The following is a 23137-nucleotide window of genomic DNA, read 5'->3' as shown; positions in this document are numbered from 1 at the left end:
AGCAGCAACGTTTCTCCAATCTTCTATTGTCCAGTTTTGGTGAGTCTGTGTGAATTGTAGCCTCAGTTTCCTGTTCTTAGCTGACAGGAGCGGCACCCGGTGTGCTCTTCTGCTGCTGTAGCCCATCACTTAAAGTCTCTTAAATCCCCTTTATTCTCCATTCTGATGCTCGCTTTGAACTGCAGCAGATCGTCTTGACCATGTCTACATGCCGAAATGCAGTGAGCTGCAGCCATGTGATTGGCTCATTAGACATTTGCATTAACAAGCAATTAGACAGGTGTACCTAATAAAGTGGCCGGTGAGTGTATATTTGCCATTTTATTTTCAGATGTAAAGCACTTTGAGATAAAATGTGCTTCAGAAAATATAGTTTATTATTATTATTACTAACATTATTATTATTGTGTTAACGGGACAACCTATAAACATCATTGGGGAAAGCCCCACTCACTAGTGCCCATTTCTCCATCTCATTAGCACAAACAGCAGCCCTGAGTGAGAAGCAGCCGTCTGTCCATTAGCCATTAGAGTGTTTGAGCTGCTGAAGATAATGTCAGCATAGACTAAGAGGATTATAGATGTGGAGTTTCAGATGAACAGCGACAGGAGCAACATAGACTGACAGAAGCATCAACATACACTCACACTGAAGCACACATGCACACCTGACCAGCACTCACAACACACACACTGCTGTTTGACATCTGTCACTATGCTGATGCATATGCATTTGTAGCTCCGCACTCTTCTGAAAAGAGCACAATCTCATTTGCATTTAAAGCGACAGTCACCAAAGGCCACAATTAGGATCAAAGCCTGAAAGGGTCAGTTTCAGAGAGCTGGAGGACACTATCTGTGAGCTCAAACTTTACTACACACTCTAGAGACTCATTGTAGATGTAATACCAGCTCATCATATGAGCCATGATCATTAATACAGAAATCATGTCTTTTAGCATGTTCCTCTGCTAGTTTAATAAGCCAGAGGTTATGAGCTGCCGCTGCTGCTGTGTGTGTGTTCTGATCACCTCAGAGGCGATGAGCTCCAGTCCTCGACACTGTCTGTCCTTCTCCTTCAGCAGCAGATCCCACATTTCTGGGTCATCCTGAGACAGACTCTCCTGCCCCGTCCAGGAGCCATCGGCGCGCACACACACCGCTGCGGAGGAGCGCTGGACACGCCGGCACAGGGGCTGAACAAACAAACAAAAAACACACACACACATACAGAGAGAGAGAGAGAGATAATCCACATTAACTCAAGCCTGAACTCCAGAATAAACAAACTGCACAAAACAAACACTCAAGATCAACCCGCAGAGCCTCAGGAGTGAGCAGAGTTATTAAGACTTGGTTTCACACACACTCTCTCTCTCTCACACACACGCACGCACACACACATACAATTTCATAGATATGCATATGCTCGTACTCACACACGCACACACACAAAACAAATACATGCTCACACAGACACACGCATGCACACACAACAAACAAATGGATGCTCACAAAGACACACACACTCACACACACACAGAAGCACACACACATGCACACACACAAAACAAATACATGCCCACACAGACAAACACACACACACACACACACACACACACACAAATGTACACACAAACAAATGCACACTCACACATACACACACACACGCATGCATGCACACACGCATGCACACACGCAAGCGCACACAGATACACACACACACACACGAATTCACAATCTCACAGATACTCATACACACAGATAAACTCACATGCACATACACACACACACACACACACGCACGCACACGCACATGCACACACACACACACAGACACAGACACAGACACACACAATCTCACAGATACACATATGCACATAGATGAACTCACACACACACACGCACGCACACACACACTCCAAACAAATGCATGCTCACACAGACACACATGTACACACACACACGCACACACAAAGGCATGCCCACACAGACACACACACACACACACACACACACACACACACACACACACACACACACAGACATACACACAGACATACACACACACACACACACACACACACACACACACACACACACACACACACACACACACACACACACACACACACACACACACACACACACACACACACACACACACACACACACACACACACACACACACACACACACACACACACACATCTGTGTCCCTGAAGCAGCGACAGCTAAGGACAAGACTCATCAGAGTTTACGGACCTGTGTGTGTGTGTGTGTGTGTGTGGCAGTCGCGCTGACAGAAGTCAGGCACTCTGTCCATTACTCCGCACATTTAATTTTCAGCATTTGGCAGATGTTTTCATTCCACACCCCTCACGCTGACGATGAAGACGACATTAACATGCAGATCATACATATGAATGTCATACTGGCAGCACTAAACCAACTGCACAAAAACTGTGTGTGTGTGTGTGTGTGTGTGTGTGTGTTTTTGTTTGTGAGTGTATGTGTTTCCATGCGTGTATCCATGTGTCTTTGTGATTGTGTTTATGAGTGTGTATGTGTCTATATTCATTTGTCTGTGTGTGCATATCTATGTTTGTGTGTGTTAATGTATGTGTGTGTATCTGTCTGTGTGTCTGTCTGTGTGTGTGTGTTCAGTCCGAGGGGCTGATGGGAAATAAAGGTCTCTCTGTATGATCAACAGTTTCCTTGAGTCCGTCTCTCAAATGAACGCACCGCCGTCGCTCTGCTAATTGTTTTTTAATAACAGATTTTAAGTGCAGCTATTCTTCAGGCTCCTGGTGCGACGAGAGCCTCGATTAGCATTATTAGCTTTATTAGTGTTAATTATGAAGCTTTCGGTTCAGGAGCGTTTCTCCACATTCAGCATTTCTGGGCAGAAATAATGCGCACAAACACGCTCGGAGGTCACGGTGAAAAAAATGTGATGTTATTAGTTTTGCAGAAATATGTTAGGTTATTAGTATTATGAAAATGTGATGTTAGAATTGCGAAAAATTTGCAATGTTATTAGTGTTGCGTTGTTATTACATGTTATTATTAGTGCTAGCATATCTGATGCTATTGCTATTACAAACACAGTACTGTGCCAATGTGTGATGTTATTGACATTGGGAAAATATGTGATGTTATTAGTATTGCGAAAAATTATGTTATTAATATTGCGAAATTTTGCAATGTTGTTAGTATTTCGAAAATTTGCAATGTTATTAGTGTTGCATTGTTATTAGTATTGCATAAACATGATTGCGAACATGTGATAATATTGCTATTGCGAGCTTGATATAAGTATTGCGTAAAAATGTGTGAAGTTATTGGCATTGCGTAAATGTGACGTTAGTATTATGAAAACGTGATGTGATTAACATTGCAAAAATTCGCAATGTTATTAGAATTGCTACATTGTTAGTACAGCAAAACCATGATGTTATTTAATTTACAAACATGTTATGAATATTGCGAAAATATGCGATGTTAGTATTGCAAAAATTGGCTATTTTATTAGTGTTGCGTTGTTTTTAGATGTTATTATTAGTGGCAGCATATCTGATGTTATTGCTATTACAAACACAGTATTGCGACAATGTGTGATGTTACAGGTATTGTGAAAATATGTGATGTTATTAGTATTGAGAAACAGGATGTTATTAATATTGTGAAATTTAGCAATATTGTTGGTATTGTTAAAATTCGCTATGTTGTTAGTATTGCAATAATTTGCAATGTAATTAGTATTGCAAAAAATTGCAAAGTTACTATAATTGCGAAAATTTACAATGTTATTACAATTGCGAAAATTTGCAATGTTATTAAAATTGTGGAAATTTTGCAATGTTATTAGTGTTGCATTGTTATTAGTATTGCAAAAAGATTATTATTGCGAACGTGAAGTTATTTCTAATTGCGAACATATGTGATATTAGTATTGCGTAAAAATGTGTAATGTTATTGGCATTGTGAAAAAATGTGACGTTATTGGTATTATGCACATTTATAATGCTATTGGCATTGCAAAAACGTGATGTTAGTATTGTGAAAACGTAATTTTATTAGTATTGTGAACGTGATTTAAAAAGTATTGCGAACGTGATGTTATTAGTGTTGCAGAAATATGTGGTTATTAATATTATGAAAATATGACGTTATTAGAATTGCGAAAATGTGCAATGTTATTGGAAATGCAATATTGTTAGCACAGCAAAAACAATGTTTTTATATTGTGAAAATGTAATTAATATTGCAATGTTAAAGTATTGCATAAATTTGCAATGTAATTAGTAATGCAAGTATTCGCAATGTTATTAGCGTTGCGCTGTTATTAGATGTTATTATTTAGTGCTAGCATTTTTTATGTTATTGCTATTACACAGTATTACGAAAATGTGTGATTTTATTGACATTGCGAAAATGTATGTTAGTGGCACTGGGAAAATATGTTATGTTATTAGTATTGCGAAAACATGAGGTTATTGATACTACGAAAACTGGCAATGTTATTAGTGTTGCAAAAATATTATTGTGAACATGTGATGTTATTGCTATTCCGAACATATGTTATATAAGCATTGCGTAAAAATGTGTGATGTTACTGGCATTGTGAAAATATGTGATGTTATTGGTATTGCAAACATATGTAATGTTATTGGCATTGCAAAAATGTGATGTTTGTATTGTGAAAACGTGATGTTATTAGTATTGCGAACATGTAAGGCCATTAGTATTGTGAACATATGCAATGTTATTGCGAAAATATGTTATTAGTATCAAAGTTATTAGTATCGCAAAAATGTGCAATCTTATTAGTATTGCTAAAATTTGCGATTTTATGAGTATTTCAAACGTAATGTTATTGCTATTGTGAACATATGTGAATGTTATATTGCAAACGTGATGTTATTTGTATTGGAAAAATGTGTGATGTTACTGGTATTGCCAACAAATGTATTGTTTTTGGCATTGCACGTATATTTGATGTTATTATTGTGAAAATGTTATGTTATTAGCATCACAAACATATGTGATGTTATTAGTATTGTGAAAATGTGATGAATGTGACTGTCAAATTTGCGTAAACAACAACGCATGCAAAACAAATGCACATGAAATAGATTATTTATCACAACTCTCTGAGAAAATAAGAACGCATATACTGTTATTGCAATAAATTATGTTATTGTGTCCCTGATGGAGTTAAGCAGGATGATGTTCATGATCGATAATAATGCAGATAACACACTGCACACACTGATGCGGTACTTCAAAGAATACTACGGTATAATCGTGGTGCATTTACTAACTCTTGCAGTGTTCTGGAGGAAGGAGAATGTGCGAGTTCACAAAGTCAAAACAGCTGAAATTTGTTAAGAACGAACCACTGAAGAAAGAAATGACACTCAGAAACGTGTGTGTGTGTGTGTGTGTGTGAGAGAGAGAGAGAGAGAGAGAGAGAGAGAGAGAGTGTGAGATTAGATAAGCCGTTATGCTGAATTTTCACTCGGCTGTAAAGTTTCTGTTCAGAGTTGCTGATTGGTGCAGAATTAAAGCGTCATGCTGATTATTATATCTCACCAACGGCTCTACACACAGACACACACACACACACACACACACACACACACACACACACACACACACACACACACACACCCTCTCTCTCTCTATCTCACACACACATGCGCACACACACTCTCTCTTGTACTCCCACTGTCACACATAGGCACGCACATGCACACACAAACCCACACACACTCTCTCTCTCTGTCACACACACACACAAACCCACACCCTCTCTTTCACTCTCTTACACTTACACACACACACACACACACACACACACACACACACACACACACACACACACACACACACACACACACACACACACACACACACACACACACACACACACACACACACACACACACACACACACGTGCTCATGCATGCACACACTCACTCTCTAACATACATATGCGCATGTACACAGATATATACTCTCTTTCTGTTACACGTGCATGCACACACACACACACACACACACTCGCACATTCAGACTTTCTCGTTCTGTCTGATACACACACAAATCACACAGACACACACACTCACTTTTTCACTGTCTCACTCTCTCTCTATATATATCCATCACGCACACACGCACACACGCACACGCAGTAGAAGTGTAGAATTGGTGTAATGGTGTAATTCTGCTTGTGTCGTTCTCCATGTTCGGGGTTTTCCAGTCCTGATTTTTGATCTGAGTGAATGAGTGTGTTCCTGCGCCCTCAGGCAGAGTTTCTGCACATTACACAGCTCGATTTACAGAAGTCCATGTAAAACAAATCATATGACTGCTTTATTAGATGATCCACATGTGTCGTATGTTGTTTTTTAATATTATTAAACTGTTATTTAGATGGCGCGGCATAGTGGCTCAGTGAAGAAAGTCTCTAATTTGAGTCTCGGCTGGCTCAGTTGGTGTTTCTGTGTGGAGTTTGCATGTTCTCCCTGCGTTCACGTTGGTTTACTCCGGGTGCTCCGGTTTCCCCCACAGTCTAAAGACATGTGGTACAGGTGAATTGGGTAGGCTAAATTGTCCATAGTGTATGAGTGTGTGTGGATGTTTCCCAGAGATGGGTTGCAGCTGGAAGGGCATCTGCTGCATGAAACAAATGCAGGATAAGTTGGCGGTTCATTCCGCTGTGGTGACCCCTGATTAATAAAGGGACTAAGCCGACAAATGAATGAATGATTGTATTATGTTCATTTTGAATGTGGTTTAATTTGTACCGTGCTGCTCGTGTGGTTCTCCTGGAAGGGATGTTTGTTTTGTAATGTTTGTTTGTATTAAATGTCTTCATTGTAATATTAGTTTCATTTAGGTGAGAGTGTGTGTTTGATCTGAGTCTCGGTGGACGCGCCGTCGTCGTCTTCTGCTGCTCTTTAATTACTGTTTTATGATTTGCAGAGAGAGTTTGGATATTTGTGTGTGTGTGTGGGGAGGGGGGGGGGGGTTGGTCATGCATGTATTTGTGTGTCATGTATTGTAGGAATGTGTGTACTTTTTTGTGTGTGCGTGCATGTGTGTGTTAGTGCACGCATGTCTGTGTGTGTAAGTCGGCATGCATGGTTATGCGTCTACTTTCATGTGTCTGTTTCAGTGTGTTTATGCATCCATGCATGTGCTTCTGTGTGAGTGTGCACATGTGTGTCAGTAAGTGTGCGTGCATGTGTGTTCATCGAAGTGTGTATGTGTATCTGTGAGTGTATGTGTATCGGTGAGCATGCATGTGTGTGTGTGGTCATGCATATATTTGTGCGTCATATATTGTGGGAGTGTGTGTATTTTTGTTTGTGCGCATGTGTGTGTGTGTGCATGAATGTTTTTCACATTGTGTGTGTTTGCATGCATGTGTATGTGTCTATTTGCATGTGCCTGCAAGTGTGTCTGTTTCTGTGTGTGTGCGTGTGTCAATGTGTTTATGCATGCATGCGTGTGCTTCTGTGTGTGTGTGCACATGTGTGTCAGTGTGTGTGTGCGTGCGCATGTGTATTCATATACATGTGTATATCTATCTGCGACTGTGCATCTGTGTGAGCATGTATGCGTGTGAACATTTATGCGTTTGTGTGTGTGTGTGTGTGCGGTTGATGTGGGCTGACAGAAAATACATTTTGCACAGTATAAAGCCATTATGTCTATGGGATGTCCCCACAATTCACAAAAACAAACCTGTGTGTGAGAGAGACAGGGAATTCCTTTCTGTGTGAGAGTTTTGTCACTGTGTGTGTGTGTGTGTGTGTGTGTGTGTGTGTGTGTGTGTGTGTGTGTGTGTGTGTGTGTGTGAGCAAGAGTGAGGGAGTTTATCACTGTGTATGTGAGAGAAAATGAGTTTTTCATTGTGTGTGTGTGTGTGTGTGTGTGTGTGTGTGTGTGTGTGTGTGTGTGTGTGTGTGTGTGTGTGTGTGTATGCATTACTGCGCCGCCCACTCAGACAAGAAGTGATAGTTTGATTGACATGCGAGTCGACCAATTACAATAAAAGACAAAATAATTCACAAACAAGTCAAACACACACTCACATCTCACTCAGAGTTACGCACACACTCAGTCATACAAACTCACACAGTCACACACATACACCCCCCCCAAACACACACACACTGACTGACCCAGTATGATGAATGTATGGTTCTGTCGTTTCCTCATCGTCTCTTTGCTGTACAGTAAGAAAAGGACAAACACTTGATTTTGTGCGTTATTTGGCTGATTTGTGCGACTCTTCAGAGGAAAGAGTCAATTTTCCAGCCGAGCGTGTCCATCAGTGCGGTGTCAGGAGGATCTGCAGTAAAGGCCGAGGCCGCGACAAATTGGAGCGAAAAACGACACGAGTGTGTGTCTGATTCTGCTCCTGCCAGGCCACAGCACTCACACACACACACACACACACACACACACACATGCGCGCACACACACACAATCAGGAGTGTAAAAAGACAATTTCCCAGCGCGGCGCCACATTACACACACTAATCCACGAAGATGGAGAGCGTCTGAGAGCTGCAGAGCATCATGGGAGTCATGGGACATGTCTGTGCGAGGGCAATGTGATGATATTTATCATAAGGGCACAATAAAAAGTATCTCATATTATGTTTATAATGTAATCTAATGTAACGTAATGCAATCTAATGTAAAGTGATCTAATGCGATCGAATGTAAAGTAATGCAATGCAATGTAACAATGTAATATAAAGTAATGTGATGTAATGCAATCTAATGTAATGTGATTTAATGAAATGTAATGCAATGCAACAATGTAAGGTGATCTAATGTGAAGCAATGTAATGTAATATAATCTAATGTAATGAAACAATGTAATCTATTCTAATGCAATCTAATTCAACGTAAAGCAATGTAATGTGATGTAATGTGATGCAATGTAATCCAGTGCAATTCAACAATGTAATGTGATCTAATACAATGTAATGCAATGCAATGTAAGAATGTAATTTAATCTAATGTGAAACAATGTAATGTAACAATGTAATCTAATGCAATGTAATAAAATGTAATGTTATGAAATGTAATGTGATGCAATGTAATCGAATGTAATGAAATTTAATGTGAAGTAATGTGATGTGATCTAATGTAATGTGATCTAATGCAATTAATGCAATCTATTATAATGCAATGCAATGTAACAATGTAATGTAATCTAATGTGAAGCAATGTATTGTAATCTAATGTAATGTAACAATGTTATCTAATGTAATGTGATCTAATGTGATTTAATGCAATCTAATGTAATGCAATGCGATGCAATGTAACAATGTAATGTAATGTGATGCAATGTACTGTAAAGTATTCTAATGTAACAATCTAATGCGGTCTATTGGAAAATAATGCAATGCAATGTGACAAAGTAATTTAATCTAATGTGAAGTAATGTAATGTGATCTAATGTAATCTAATGCAATCTATTGTATTGTATCTTATGCAATGCAATGTAAAGCAATGTACTGTGATGCAATGCAATGCAACAATGTAATGTAATCTAATGCAATCTAATGTAACAATTTAATGCAATCTAATGTAATGTAATGCAATGTAAAGTAATATAATGCAGTGGAATCTAATGTAATGTAACCTTTTGTAATGCCATTAAATGTAAGGTAATCTAAAGTAATGTAATGTCATCTAATGTAATGCTAACTAATATAACGTAATCTAAAGTAATGTAATGCAATCTAATGTAAAAGAATGTAACAATCTAATGTAATGCAATGTATTGTAGTGTAATCTAAAGTAATGTAATCTATTGCAATATAATCTAATGCAATGTAATTGTTTATTTCATGGTGTCACAAAACATAATGTAATACAATGTAATGTAATGCTATATACAGTAATCTAATGCAATTTCTTTTAATGTAGTACTATATAATATAATGTATTTGTTTATTTTATGGTGTCACAAAATGCATTGTTTACGTTTGTAGCACAGTAGTTCATAATGGGACATTTGAGCAGCGAATATATATAGATATAGATACATGGATGGAGAAACTAAAATGTTTATTTCATATTATGTTGTTATTGTCAATTATTAAATGTAATGTAATACATAATGTAATCTAATGTAATGGATAAAGCTATTATTTTTTTTCATTATATTTTTTTATTATTTATATAACATTTATACATTTTTAACTCACACATGCAGGGGTGCACAAATTAATATGCATCTGGATTAACGACATCTGCCAGAAAACCCCAGGAAATCTTCAAAACCGGGACTCCAGAGGCTCAAAATAGAGATGAAACCATTACAGATATATCCTCATCAATTATTGAACATGCCTGAATATGTGGGTGATAATCTGGATATGCACATGAGCTGTGATTGATTCAGATATCAGAGACGATCACTCAATCATCAGTGTCTGATTCAGAGTTAATAAGTGATTCTTTCTTCATTTGTTGAATCGTATTGGAAGGAAACGATTGTCTCAGATGTTGTATTCTGAACCCACAGAATCAGCACAAGATAAACTGATTCTATGGTGAGTTTTCAGAAGCAAGTAAATGTGATAATGCTGAATGATAATAAATGCTGAAATATTAAATATTAAAGTTTTTGACTTTTTAAATTAATCTCAATTACAGTTGTACGATTAGGATTTAAATGTTTACATTCTAGCTTTATTATACTTACTATATACTATGACTACCACCAATAAAAATACAACGATTTGAATATGTTATTTTTGATTATGTTTTTACTTAAGATTGTCATCAAGGGAAAAACCTCCGTTACAAAACTTTATGTAAAAATAAAATAAAATGATAAAATAAAAAAGAAGACAAGACAGAAATAAATAAATAAATAAAAACAAAAAAGTAAAAAATTTAAACAAAAAAACCCCCACAAAATAAAATATTAAATAAAAAACAACAAAAAATAAAAATCAAAAACTAGAAACAAACAATCAAAAAAGAAATAAACAAACACAAAATAAAAATAAAATAAAACAAAACAAATAAGCTAAAAAAAACAAACAAAAATAAAACAAAAACAGAACAAAAAAAAACAAAACAAAAATAAAAACACAATAAAAACAAAAAAACTAATTAAAACAAAAAAATTTATAAAAATAAAACTTTAAATAAAAACCAAACTAAAAATAAAACAAAAATTAAATAAAACCGAAACAAAAAAACGAAATAAAAATAAATAAAAAAACTAAATAAAAAATAAAACATAAAAAATAAAATATAACAAAACACAAAAAAATAAAAAAAAGAAGAAAATAAGAAATGTCCAGAAATCTTGTTGTTTTGTCACTCGATCTGTACCATATCTGTAGTTGTAAGCAGGGAAAGTTAATGGACCAGCATTAACAGAGCATTGACTGAATAACTAGTCTTGACCGGTCAGTTTCCACGGTAACTCTGCGCTGTGTGTAAAACATGCTGATCTCACACTCGACCGTCCTGGACTCTTCAGGGGGTGTAACACAGAAAGTTTCTTATCTCAGGTCTTAAAGGAACAAGTCTCTTAAAGTCTTTCAAAAACTCTTTTATTTCATATTTTTTAAAAATCCAAAAAGAGTCGATCATTTTAATATTTAAAGTTCCTCTGTAGTCATATTGTGTAATGAGGCAGATGGAGAATGAAGAGCTGCTGTTCTACACTGGAAAAAAACATCTGTTAATGAACAGTTTCTGTGGATGGCACGGTGGTTCAGTGGTTAGCACCGTAGCCTCACAGCAAGAAGATCGCTGGTTTGAGTCTTGGCTGGGATGGAGTAAATACAATCAAGAAAAAGAAGCGACTGAAATAAAGTGTTTGATTGTTTGCAGAGTCTAACAGTATTCATGTACACTAACTGAATGAGAAAAACAAATCAGTAAAATTAATCATGGTTAAGGTCACAAATGGTACAATGTCTTATACCTGAATGCTTTAAAAATGATTATACAGTCACAGTCATCGAGAACACATGCAAATGATCAATGATTATACAAACTTAACATTGTGCATATCCTGCGATGTGACTATTGTTAATGATCACATTGCGTTATTGATGCTGAAACTGTAAATTGTGCAGCCCTACAGTGAAGGTTAATATTTCTAGGAGGTATAGTCTCTCACCTTGTCCTAACACATGATGCTGAAAGATTACAGTTAACAGCAATTGCACCAAAACTATTTTTTGTTTGTTTGATTTGTATTTTTATTCAATTTAATTTTTTGTTTTGTTTTAAATTTTCTGTTTTGTTTTTTTATTTTATTTGTATTTTTTTTTAATTGTTTTTATTTAATTTTTTGTTTTGTTTTTATAAAACATTTTTGGTCTTGTTTTTTCATTTTATATTACTTCATTTTATTTTTATTTTTTGTTTCGTTAAATATTATATTTAATATTATTTTAGTTTTGTTTTGATTTTTTTGTATTTTATTTAATTTTTTGTTTAGTTTCGTTTTTAGTTTTTTTTTTTTTTTTTCATAAAAATGTTTTGTTTTGTCTCGTTTTTATTTTAGATTACATTTTATTTTATTGCTTTTTTTGTTTTGTTTTTATCATTTTTTGTTTTGGTCTGTGCCAAAAACAGCAAGACAAAAACATTTAAACACCAGAGTTTACCATTATGTACGCATCCTAAACATAATAGTAAAGGCTTTTAATCTAATGAACACAAATTTCAGCTTTTTAACATTATGAATAGTCCAATGAGCGGCTGATGTTGTTAGTTTGCACTGAATCTCAGATCTGACTTCCATGTTCAAAGAGTCTGCTTTATTTATCAGTGGTCGCAGAGTGAAATGAACCGCCGACTATTTCAGCATATGTTTTACACAGTGGATGTGCTTCCAGCTGCAACCCATCACTGGGAAACACTCACACACTCATGCATTCACACACATACATTACGCTTAATCAATTCCCCTATAGCGCATGTGTTTGGACTGTGGGGAAAACCGGAGCACCCGGAGAAAACCCACATCAACACAGAGAACATGCAAACTCCACACAGAAACACCAACTGACCCAGCTGGGACTCAAACCAGCGACCTTCTTGCTGTGAGGTGATAGTGCTAACCAGTAAGTCACCATGCCGCCCTGCTGCTGCTTTCAGTATGGCGATAAATGTCACTTAAAATGTGTTTAATTGGGAGAATAGTTACCCTAATTACCCTAGTGAAGCCTTTACATATCACTTTAAGCTGTATAGAAGTGTCTTGAAGAATATCTAGCCTAATATTATTTACTGTCATCATGACAAAGAGAAAATAAATCAGTTATTAGAGATGAGTTATTAACACTATTACGATTAGAAATGTGCGATTAGAAATATACAGGAGGGTGAATAATTCGGACTCCAGCTGTCTGTGGGTTTTCTGCTGATGTGAACTCTCAGACTGAGGAGTGACTGAATGCTCTCGTCTGATTGGCTGAGCACAGCGTGAGCTTTGGCTTATTACACAAAACAACAACAACAGGTTAATAATTGAGTCTTTCAGTTAGAGCTGAGAGAGCACTGATAGCTGCTCAGCAAATGCACAAGTGAAAGTTGAAGAAGAACATTAAAATCAGCCATCAATATCTCTGCAACGACATACATCCCATAATCCATCCAGATTATCTTTAAAAACAAGTCACATTCACAGTGCTCAGCATAAAGGAGTTCACCCCTCACACATCTCTCTTCTAAATCAACATGTTTATTTACATTATAATATTTGAGCACATACATTATAGATTAGTCAGAATATCAGTCGAATATTTGCAGATTATTAGATTATCAGACATAATTGTAGGTGACCTCTGTGGTGATGTGTGATAATGGTACTTAAAAGGCACCTATTGTGCAAAAATCCCCTTAATAAGGGGTTTAACCCCAGTAGTGTGTGAGCAGTGTGTGAATATCTCCAGCCTCTGATCATCAACATGAATTAATTCTATTTGTTCTAATCAGACTTGATGAAGGAAACACTTTGATTGACATTCTCCCTTTGTACGTGTCATCAGTAAAGGAAAGCCCCGCCCACTAGTGCCCATCTCTCCATCTCATTAGCATAAGCAGCAGCCCTGAGTGAGAAGCAGCCGTCTGTCCATTAGCCATTAGAGCAGTGGTGGGCAAACTACGGTCCGTGGGCCATATGCTGAACACTTTCATCCAGCCCGTGAGGGAGTTTTTAAAATGTAGGGTTGTAACGGTATGAATTTTTTACGGTATGATAATCGTCTAAAACAATACCACGGTTTGACGGTTTCGCGGTATACGGTATGTTACAAAATAATAGAACAGTGAAGCAAATTTGACTTTTTCCAAATAATATATTTTCAGTTACTATAAACAACACCACTTACAATGAACAAATAAAAAATAAGAAAATAATAAATAATGTGTCAAATTCCAAATAAAGTCCAAATAAACATGGTGCAAATCCTCAGTAAAAAATAGATATAAATATTTACTATGCTATAAATAGTTACATAACGAAACTAGATTCAATATGGAACATCCTTAGGTTTTATGTGCCAGCATGGATATGGTTGTCTGTGGATATGGATTTGCAATGCAGACAAACAGCTGCATCTTCATTTGCGTCTGTTGAAAACAGCAAGAGCAGCAGTTCGTCTTTGCTGTGTCACTGTTTTGTCATGTTTCTGTGCATGCAAAAGTACTTAGTATGAGAATTATTTCATGCAAAACTTTTTTTTTGCGTTTTATTTAGCCGCGCATAAATTTATGCCTATCTCTCATTCTGTGTTGTTCAAAAAGCTCATTGTTGGTCCACAAACAAAAGTGAAACCTATGCTTATTGGTTGTGATATAGCGAGTTTGAACCAATCTGGGCATGGAGGAGGGACAATGCATCAATGTATCATGTCTGGTTTGTCCGGAGACACAGTGACAAGCGTTTCTTTGTCAAATCAGCGTTGTCAAATTTTGATGACGTAACCGTCCTGATTTCGGAGCCTCCGGAGCCGCGAATGTTATGTGATACAGCACTGGAAAGCTGAGATTCTCTTCTTTATGCCAATTGTATGAATCGGATCAGCGGATCAAAAGTTATTAAACATTTAAGAGCAATACTTATTTTTAGCCGCGGGCGGCTGTCTCGGTCTTTAAGGGTTAAAACCGTTGATATGCAATTGTTCATGGTATGATAATCGTGCACGTTCAAATCGTGGTAGACCGTCATACCGGTATATTGTTACAACCCTATTAAAATGCGGCTTCTGAATAACGGTTCGGTTCAGAATTATTAAATTAATGATGCAATTACAAGTGAACGCCACGTGATGGCAGTATTGCACGCAGTACAGCTAGCGCAACCAGTAGAATTAGAACACACTCTTAAATATTAAAATGCACTCGACTGTTAACGACTGAAAATGAATCAGGCACAAAGAAGAAAAATTGACTCTGAATGTGGTGCGTTAAAGATAGAATATACAACAAAATACTTCTTCACCAATATTAGTATGTCTAATATGCCAAGAAAGTATTGCTGTTTTTTAAGACAACAACCTAAGGGGCTGATCACATGCGTTTTAAGAGGCGCCTCTTTTGAATGGTTTACTAACCGCCGTGAGAGTTTTGCGCGCTACTTTATGAGCACGCCTCGCATTTTAACCGCCTGCTGCACCTCGCATTTTAACCGTAGCAGAGTCCAGACTCTAACACCCTTGTGAAGAAAGGGGACCAGGCTCATTGTTCACATTAACACACTCATAATAACATGACTTGGAATAACAAAGACTAAGGGCCCTATCATACACCCGGCGCAGTGTGGCGCAAGGCGTGACGCAGTAGTCTTTTTGTAGTTTCAGCTTGGCGCAAGAGTGGTTTTGAGGCGTTGCGCTACGCTGTTTAAATAGCAAATGCATTAGCGCTCATATGTGCGCCCTTGGGCGTTCTGGTCTAAAAAGGAAGGCGTTCTGAGGCGGACCGCTGACGCGTTGCTGTTTTGAGAAACTATAATAGATTTTTCATTAGACCAAAATTAACCCGGTCTAAACTCCAGCGCAGAGTTGTGCCTCGCTTACACACTGCTTAATACACACAACAGAGCAATAGGCAAATATCTTTACATATGAAAAAATGTAAATATTAAGGATATATATAGGATATAATAAGAATAGATATAGAATATAAATATAAAGGATTAAAATATTACAAAACATATTATTTTCTAGCCAACATAAATATGAAAAATCACTGCTTTATGTCTTCTACATCTCGGGAGGCTTTTTCAGATCATTCATAACAATTTGCTTTTGTACAATGTTATTATTATTAGCAGTATTATTTATTATATGCATATTTATATCTGTTTTATTAAAAACAAGCTTAGATTTGTCCACCTGCCAGGTTTTAGATCATATGGGGCACAGCATGTGTTTTAGGATATAACTCAGGTTTGAGCACATTTTGCTTTTATTATTCATTTATTTGTTTGTTGGAAATTAGAACTGAATTTAGAAATAGTTTTGAAGCGAATATTTGTGCTTAACAAACGAAATTATTTATTTATAGACTAATTGATGTCTGTGTGTAAAGGTTTCCCGATCCAAGAGTGAAGTGAAAGTAGATCCATTATCTCTCATTCTCACGCAGTAGATGCTCTGTTTAACAGTTTTCTTGCTAGTGAAATGCTCATTTTTTCCACTTAGACTTACTTTGCGTCCTGTAAATAGTGAATGCGCTCTTGGCGTGACGCAGCTGACTCTTAAAGGGAATGGGAGATGAGACTCTGATTGGTTTATTCTCAAAACACACCTATAACTCATTAAGAAAATAAACTCAACCCTTTTAGACCATGTGCCACGGCGCAAAGCAGATTTCCCGTTCTTAAATTAGCAAAAACGCGTCCTGACACGCCCTGAAAGCGTTTGCGCCCTGCGTTTTGCGCTCTGCGCATGGACCGTCAAAATAGAGCCCTAAGATTCTTCTTCCTTTTTTATCTCATAGTTTTGTGAGTGCAAATTAGATTATTGTAAATTTGACTGAATAATAATCTTTAAAACTTATTTGAATGTGTTAATATGAGATTTTTTTCTACCAGACAATATCTTTTCTATACTCCACTGTGAAAAAAAATACATTATTATTATTATTATTATTATTTACATTTAGTCATTTAGCAGATGCTTTTATCCAAAGCGAATTACAAATGAGGACAAGGAAGCAATTTACACAACTATAAGAGCAACAATGAAGAAGTGCTGTAGGCAAGTTTCAGGTCTGTAAAGTCTAAGAAGGGAAGTATTAGTAGTATTAGTATTTTTTTTTTTATTTTATAAGGGATTGTTTTATGGTTTTATGATGACTGATAAGTAAATATAAACAGCCGTGCAAATTAATTTGACTTGTAAATTTGACTTAATATAAAAAACATCTGTTTTGTGTTGATGTTACATGTTTCTGTCGGATATTACATGTTCCAGCATGCACACAGCCACTATAAATAAAAGTTATTTTTTGGCGAATTTGACATGTGGCCCTTCACTTGGTTTGCAAAACTTGATGTGGCCATCGGGTCTAAAAAGTTTGCCCACCACTGACTTAGAGTGTTTGAGCTGCTGAAGATATTGTCAGCATAGACTTAGAGGATTATAGATGTGGAGTTTCAGATGAGCAGCGACAGGAGCGACAAACTAACAGAAGTATGAACACACATGCACAGCACTGACAACACACTGCTGTTTGACATCTGTCACTATGATGATGCATATGCATATGTAGCTCCGCCCTCTTCTGAAAAAGAGCACAATCTCATTTGCATTTAAAGCGACAGTCACCAAAACACCACAATTAGGATCAAAGCCTGAAAGGGTCAGTTTCAGAGAGCTGGAGGACACTATCTGTGAGCTCAAACTTCACTACACACTCTAGAGACATCAGAGACACATTTTACAGCTTGTACATCAGAGTTGCCAGATTGTGTGGTTTTAAATTTGACTGTGCGGGTAAAAAATGGCTTTGTTAGGTTGACAAAATTTAGGCCGGTTTTGAAACAACTTATTCAACAAAACAGAACTGTGTACTCCTACTCCATTCAGTTAGTAGAGACCAGTGCATAGCACAAACCTATAGAGCCCACCTGCAAGATGTGGTGATGGAAAGCTGTATCAAAATCTGACTCCCTGGATGAATCCGACTCCCCTTTGCGTGCACACGCAACACAACATGACTCTTTAATTGATCATTTTTTCCACAATTGACAGCAAGAACAAGCATTGTCTGATTGACAAGCAGCACCTAATATGTTCAAAAGAATTTAAAACGCCAAATAGGACAAATGTATAACCAATTTCGACAGTAAAACACTCTATTGGTAGTGTAATCTACACAAAGTGTGTGGGTGAGAGCTTCAATGTGATCCAGTTATGTTGTGGTTCTGTGACTGCTGGTGTTGGTTGCTGTATGGATAAAAATTACGACAGTTAAAGTAACTACATTAATTTAAATTAATTAAAATTTAATAAAACGTTAATCTTTTATTTTGTGCGATTTGGACAGCTTTTTGGCTGAAAAAAAGTCAGCTATATTTGGCAACACTGCTCTCTTTTAAGCAGAAGAGTGGTCGAATGCTGACCAATGGCCGACCGGCTTTAATGTGCTCACGCTGGACTAATCCATCAGTTATTACAGTCAGTTCATTCAGCACAAAACACACGTCTGTTTTCACATTCACAAGCACGTTAATCTCATTCCCACAAGAGGAGAACCATGAGAACGAGACGCACGAGGATCTCAGATGACTATTATTAACATTAGTGCTGCACAACATTGGAAAAATCTGACATTGCAATGGTTTTTTCTGTGATATACATTTGCGATACGATTACAATTTCACCAGATAAATAAATGGCTCGATTCGGTTAAGAATTCAGGTACAAAAAAATGAATAATCAAATGTAAAATAGCACTACATAGCATCTTCAGTGTAAAAAAAATAATTATTAAAGTTTTAAACGATACAAACTTTCCCGAGTCTGAATGATTTAACCTCTCTTGATATGCTCACACAGTCACAGGCCTTAAAAGCATGTAAATGATCAACATTTGCTCCATTATAATGAATCCAACTGTGGCTCCTGGTCAAATATAATCCCAAATCAACACTGCAGATTATGTGTGACTATTGCGGATGCACACATTGTGATATCGATGCTGAAAGCATATATTGTGCAGCCCTAATTAGCATTATATTCAGTATAATGAAAAACACACCATCTAGAGTTAAAGACACTACAGTAAACTAGTGGTAGAAAACTAAATCCAGTTTGGTTACTTCAAGTAAAATGAATGTTTAAACAACGAAATCATAAATCCAAGACACTCGAAATGTACGTTGTCTTTATGAATTCCTTATCCAAAGAACACCGACACATTAACTACCCCTGAAGCACTTTTGGTTTGATTTTGGATTTAAAACGAATGTTTACTAGAGTTTAGCAATCGCAGATGGCAAAGAAATAACTTTAAAAGACATGAATGTACAAAACCAACTAAAATCAAAGATTAAAAAACAACAACAATGACATCCAGGAGCTAAAACACTGCAGTTTCAACCTGTTATTAGGATTAAATTCAGTACAAAAACGATACAGATAGCCAAAATCTGCAGTTTCAGGCAGTTCATATTAGCAGAGTATTTGGTGTAACAAGTAAACAACAACAACAACAACACATCTTTCAATAATATTTCTAAGTGTAATATTTTATCTTTTCAAAACTCACTTATTTTCTGAATGTCACGATCATTGAGTTCTGCAGCCGTTGCCTCTGTTTGTTGGTTTTTGCTTGTATTATTAGTCTGCATTTAGCAGAACCACCAACTATTCCAGCATATGTTTTACACAGTGGATGCCCTTCCAACTGCAACCCAAGTACTGGGAAACACCCATACAAACTCATTCACACACACTACGGCTAATTTAGTTCATCAGTTCCCCTATAGCGTATGTGTTTGGACGGTGGGGAAAACCAGAGCACCCGGAGGAAACCCACGCCAACACAGGGAGAACATGCAAACTCCACACAGAAACACCAACTGACCCAGGTGGGACTCAAACCAGCCACGTCTTGGTGTGAGATCATAATGCTAACCACTGAGCCACTGTGCCACCCAGTACGATTACTTATTTAAAACACAACAAATGTTTATTAGAGGAGTTCAGCAACTGTAGATGTCAAAGAAATAACTTTTTTTAAGTTAATGTACAAGCACAACTAAAAGCAAAGATTAAAAACATCAACAACAACACAGATAGGCAAAGATGCCTTACACGAGTCAAATCTATAGACTTTTTTAAGGGCAAAAAAAAATCAATAGAATATTTAGCAAAGATCACGCATCAGTGGAGATTTCAAAACAATTATCATAACACTCCAAAATCAATCCTTCCCTGTTTTTACCCAACACAAATACACACAGCGGCTTCAACTAAAAATGTGAAAAAGAATCTGAGAGTTGTGAATAACATGTTTCCAAAACAAAAGAGTTAATAATGTAGTTATCTGATGTGTGAGTTTTACTTTTATAGTAACCAGGGGCGGATTACACCAATAAGCAAAGTAAGCAGCCGCTTAGGGCCCCAGGAAATCTGACGGCCACCAAATAACTATAAATACACTATAAATTATATATAGCAATGTTTTCTATCATATTTTGTACGGCGAGGGTGTAAAATTTTATAATTATTAATTAAAATAATTATTACATCTGGGCAAATGTGTCCCCTACCTTTAATCATGGAGAAGTCCAGCAGTCAAATCAGTAAAGATTTAATTTAACAAACGAAATAGATCATTCAGTATGTTTAGTTGTGAACAGTGGTGGAAAGAGTACTGAAAAATCATACTCAAGTAAAAGTACCACTACTTGCCTAAAAATGTACTGCGAGTAGAGTAAAAGTACCTGTTGTAAATATTACTCAAAGTAGGAGTATAAAGTAGACCTTTCAAAAGTACTCAAGAGTAGTGAGTATTAGGCTGTGAAAAGCTGATGTGATTACACATAATTTGTGTGGATGTGTGTAAACGTAAAATTTAGATTTAGGTTGTGATGTCAGGTGACCAAAATTCAATGTCTAGCCAGCGTCTATGGACATTATTTTGATGTCCAATAATGACATCAAATGACGTTGATATTTGGTTGATTTTAAGTTGTTAGAAAGTAACCACCGTCCAATGTCGAGCCAAAATCTTAAACCAACGTCATATTGGTGTCAAATACTGATATTTATTAATCAGGTGTGGCAACCAAAATCCAATATCTGATAGACGTCATGGTGGTATTGTTCACACAACTTCAAGCTGTGACATCATTAGACGTTGATATTTGGTTGGTTTTTGGTTGGACATTGACGTTGGTCTGATATTGAGTTCTGACGTCAGCCCGATTTTAATTTCAATTGAATTCACCTTTATTTGTATAGCCCTTTTACAATGTAAATTGTGTCGAAGCAGCTTTACATAGAAGATCATAGTCAATAACAAACAAAATGCAACGTCCCCACGACAGTGGGGTACAACGTCAATCTGATGTCATGTTGACGTCTTGTGCTTGCTAAGGCCATTACGGTTATTATACAGTAAACATCCGCCATCTTCTCATCAGTGACATGATCTAAACAGTCTCTGGGTCAGTGTGTGTAAATATTCTGGACATCTTCTCAGACACTTTTAATGCTTCCAAACAGTTTGCTGCATTTATAAATCGCCCAGGTCTTGAGGAAGTTCATTATGAGTCGATTTACCTTCCATGTGTGATTTGATTGAACAGGAATCACAGAACTGACTTCTCTACTCCACATAGACAAGAAAGAAATAATACAGTAGTGACTGCAGGATGAAGGACTGTAGTGGAGTAAAAGTACAGATACTGCATTGAACATGTACTCAAGTGAGAGTAAAAGTTCACATTTATAAAACTACTCAGTAAATTACAATTCCTGAGGAAAAATTACCTAATTACAGTAATTTGAGTATTTGTAATTAGTACTGTACACAACTGGTTGTGAATTCATCTTAATGAAACAAATCGTTTCAAAGGTTCTACAAGGTGCTTTACATGTTATTATTATTTAGCATGAAGATAAAATGTAAAAAAGAGATTGAATGATAAAAGAACAAAACAGCAAAATAATAATAAAACAATTTAAGTGCAAAAGGTGCATTTTAAATCTTTTGGCCCCCTGGCTGGAATTGTTCAGGGCCCCAAAATCAGTAAATCCGCCCCTGATGGTAACAATTATATCTTGTTGTAATTTAAAAAGACTGCAAGAAAGAGCCCGATTACATTTACATCCTACAAATTTATTACAAAGAGTGTACATGAGCTTTACAGAGAAGCATCAAATATGCACACAGAAGAGAAAAAAATGTACTAAAAAAACAATAAATAATATAAAATCATGTGTTAAGCAAAGATCATACTGAAACAGCGCGTGTGGTTGCGTCATCTTACGTACGCACACACACACACACACACACACACACACACACACACACACACACACACACACACACACACACACACACACACACACACACACTCAAACACTCAGCGGGAGAGTTGCAAAGTGTGAAGCTTTAAAACATTATCAAACATGAACACAAACCACTTCAACAACACTGTAAAATATAAAAGTATAACACACGCACACACACACGCACACACACACACGCGCACACACACACGCGCGCGCGCACACACACACACACACACACACACACATACACACACACAAGAAAACAGAAATTGCTGCCACGTTTGAACACGCGCTTCTCATCAAAACACACACACACACACACACACACACACACACACACACACACACACACACACACACACACACACACACACACACACACAGCTCTACACGTAGCATCTTTATACACCGCCTCATAAACACATACATAACGCGCCCAGACCAGCAGCTCCTAATTCGCGTTAATGTCCGCTTATAACGCACTTATGAAGGTTTGACTCACCCTGGTTATTTGTCGTAATGTCAGTGTCAGCATGGTTGAAATGAAGCTCCTTAACTTCTGCAGCTTCTGCCTTCACACGCTGTTACT

General features: G+C 36.8%; 1 protein-coding gene across 1 annotated transcript in view; it reads right to left on the bottom strand.

Annotated features, from left to right (window-relative positions):
* Positions 1-23083, bottom strand: part of shmt2 (serine hydroxymethyltransferase 2 (mitochondrial)) — a 53142-nt gene extending 30059 nt beyond the window's left edge. Inside the window, 2 exon segments of the mRNA NM_001123374.1 lie at positions 1032-1196; positions 23051-23083. Coding sequence (NP_001116846.1) covers positions 1032-1196; positions 23051-23083 — 198 coding nt within the window.
* Positions 23084-23137: the final 54 nt, after the last annotated feature.

This window comes from Danio rerio, chromosome 6 (genome assembly GCF_052040795.2).
Source record: "Danio rerio strain M-AB ecotype USA chromosome 6, GRCz13ab, whole genome shotgun sequence".
Taxonomy (NCBI): domain Eukaryota; kingdom Metazoa; phylum Chordata; class Actinopteri; order Cypriniformes; family Danionidae; genus Danio; species Danio rerio.
This window is presented reverse-complemented; position numbering and strand designations above follow the sequence as displayed.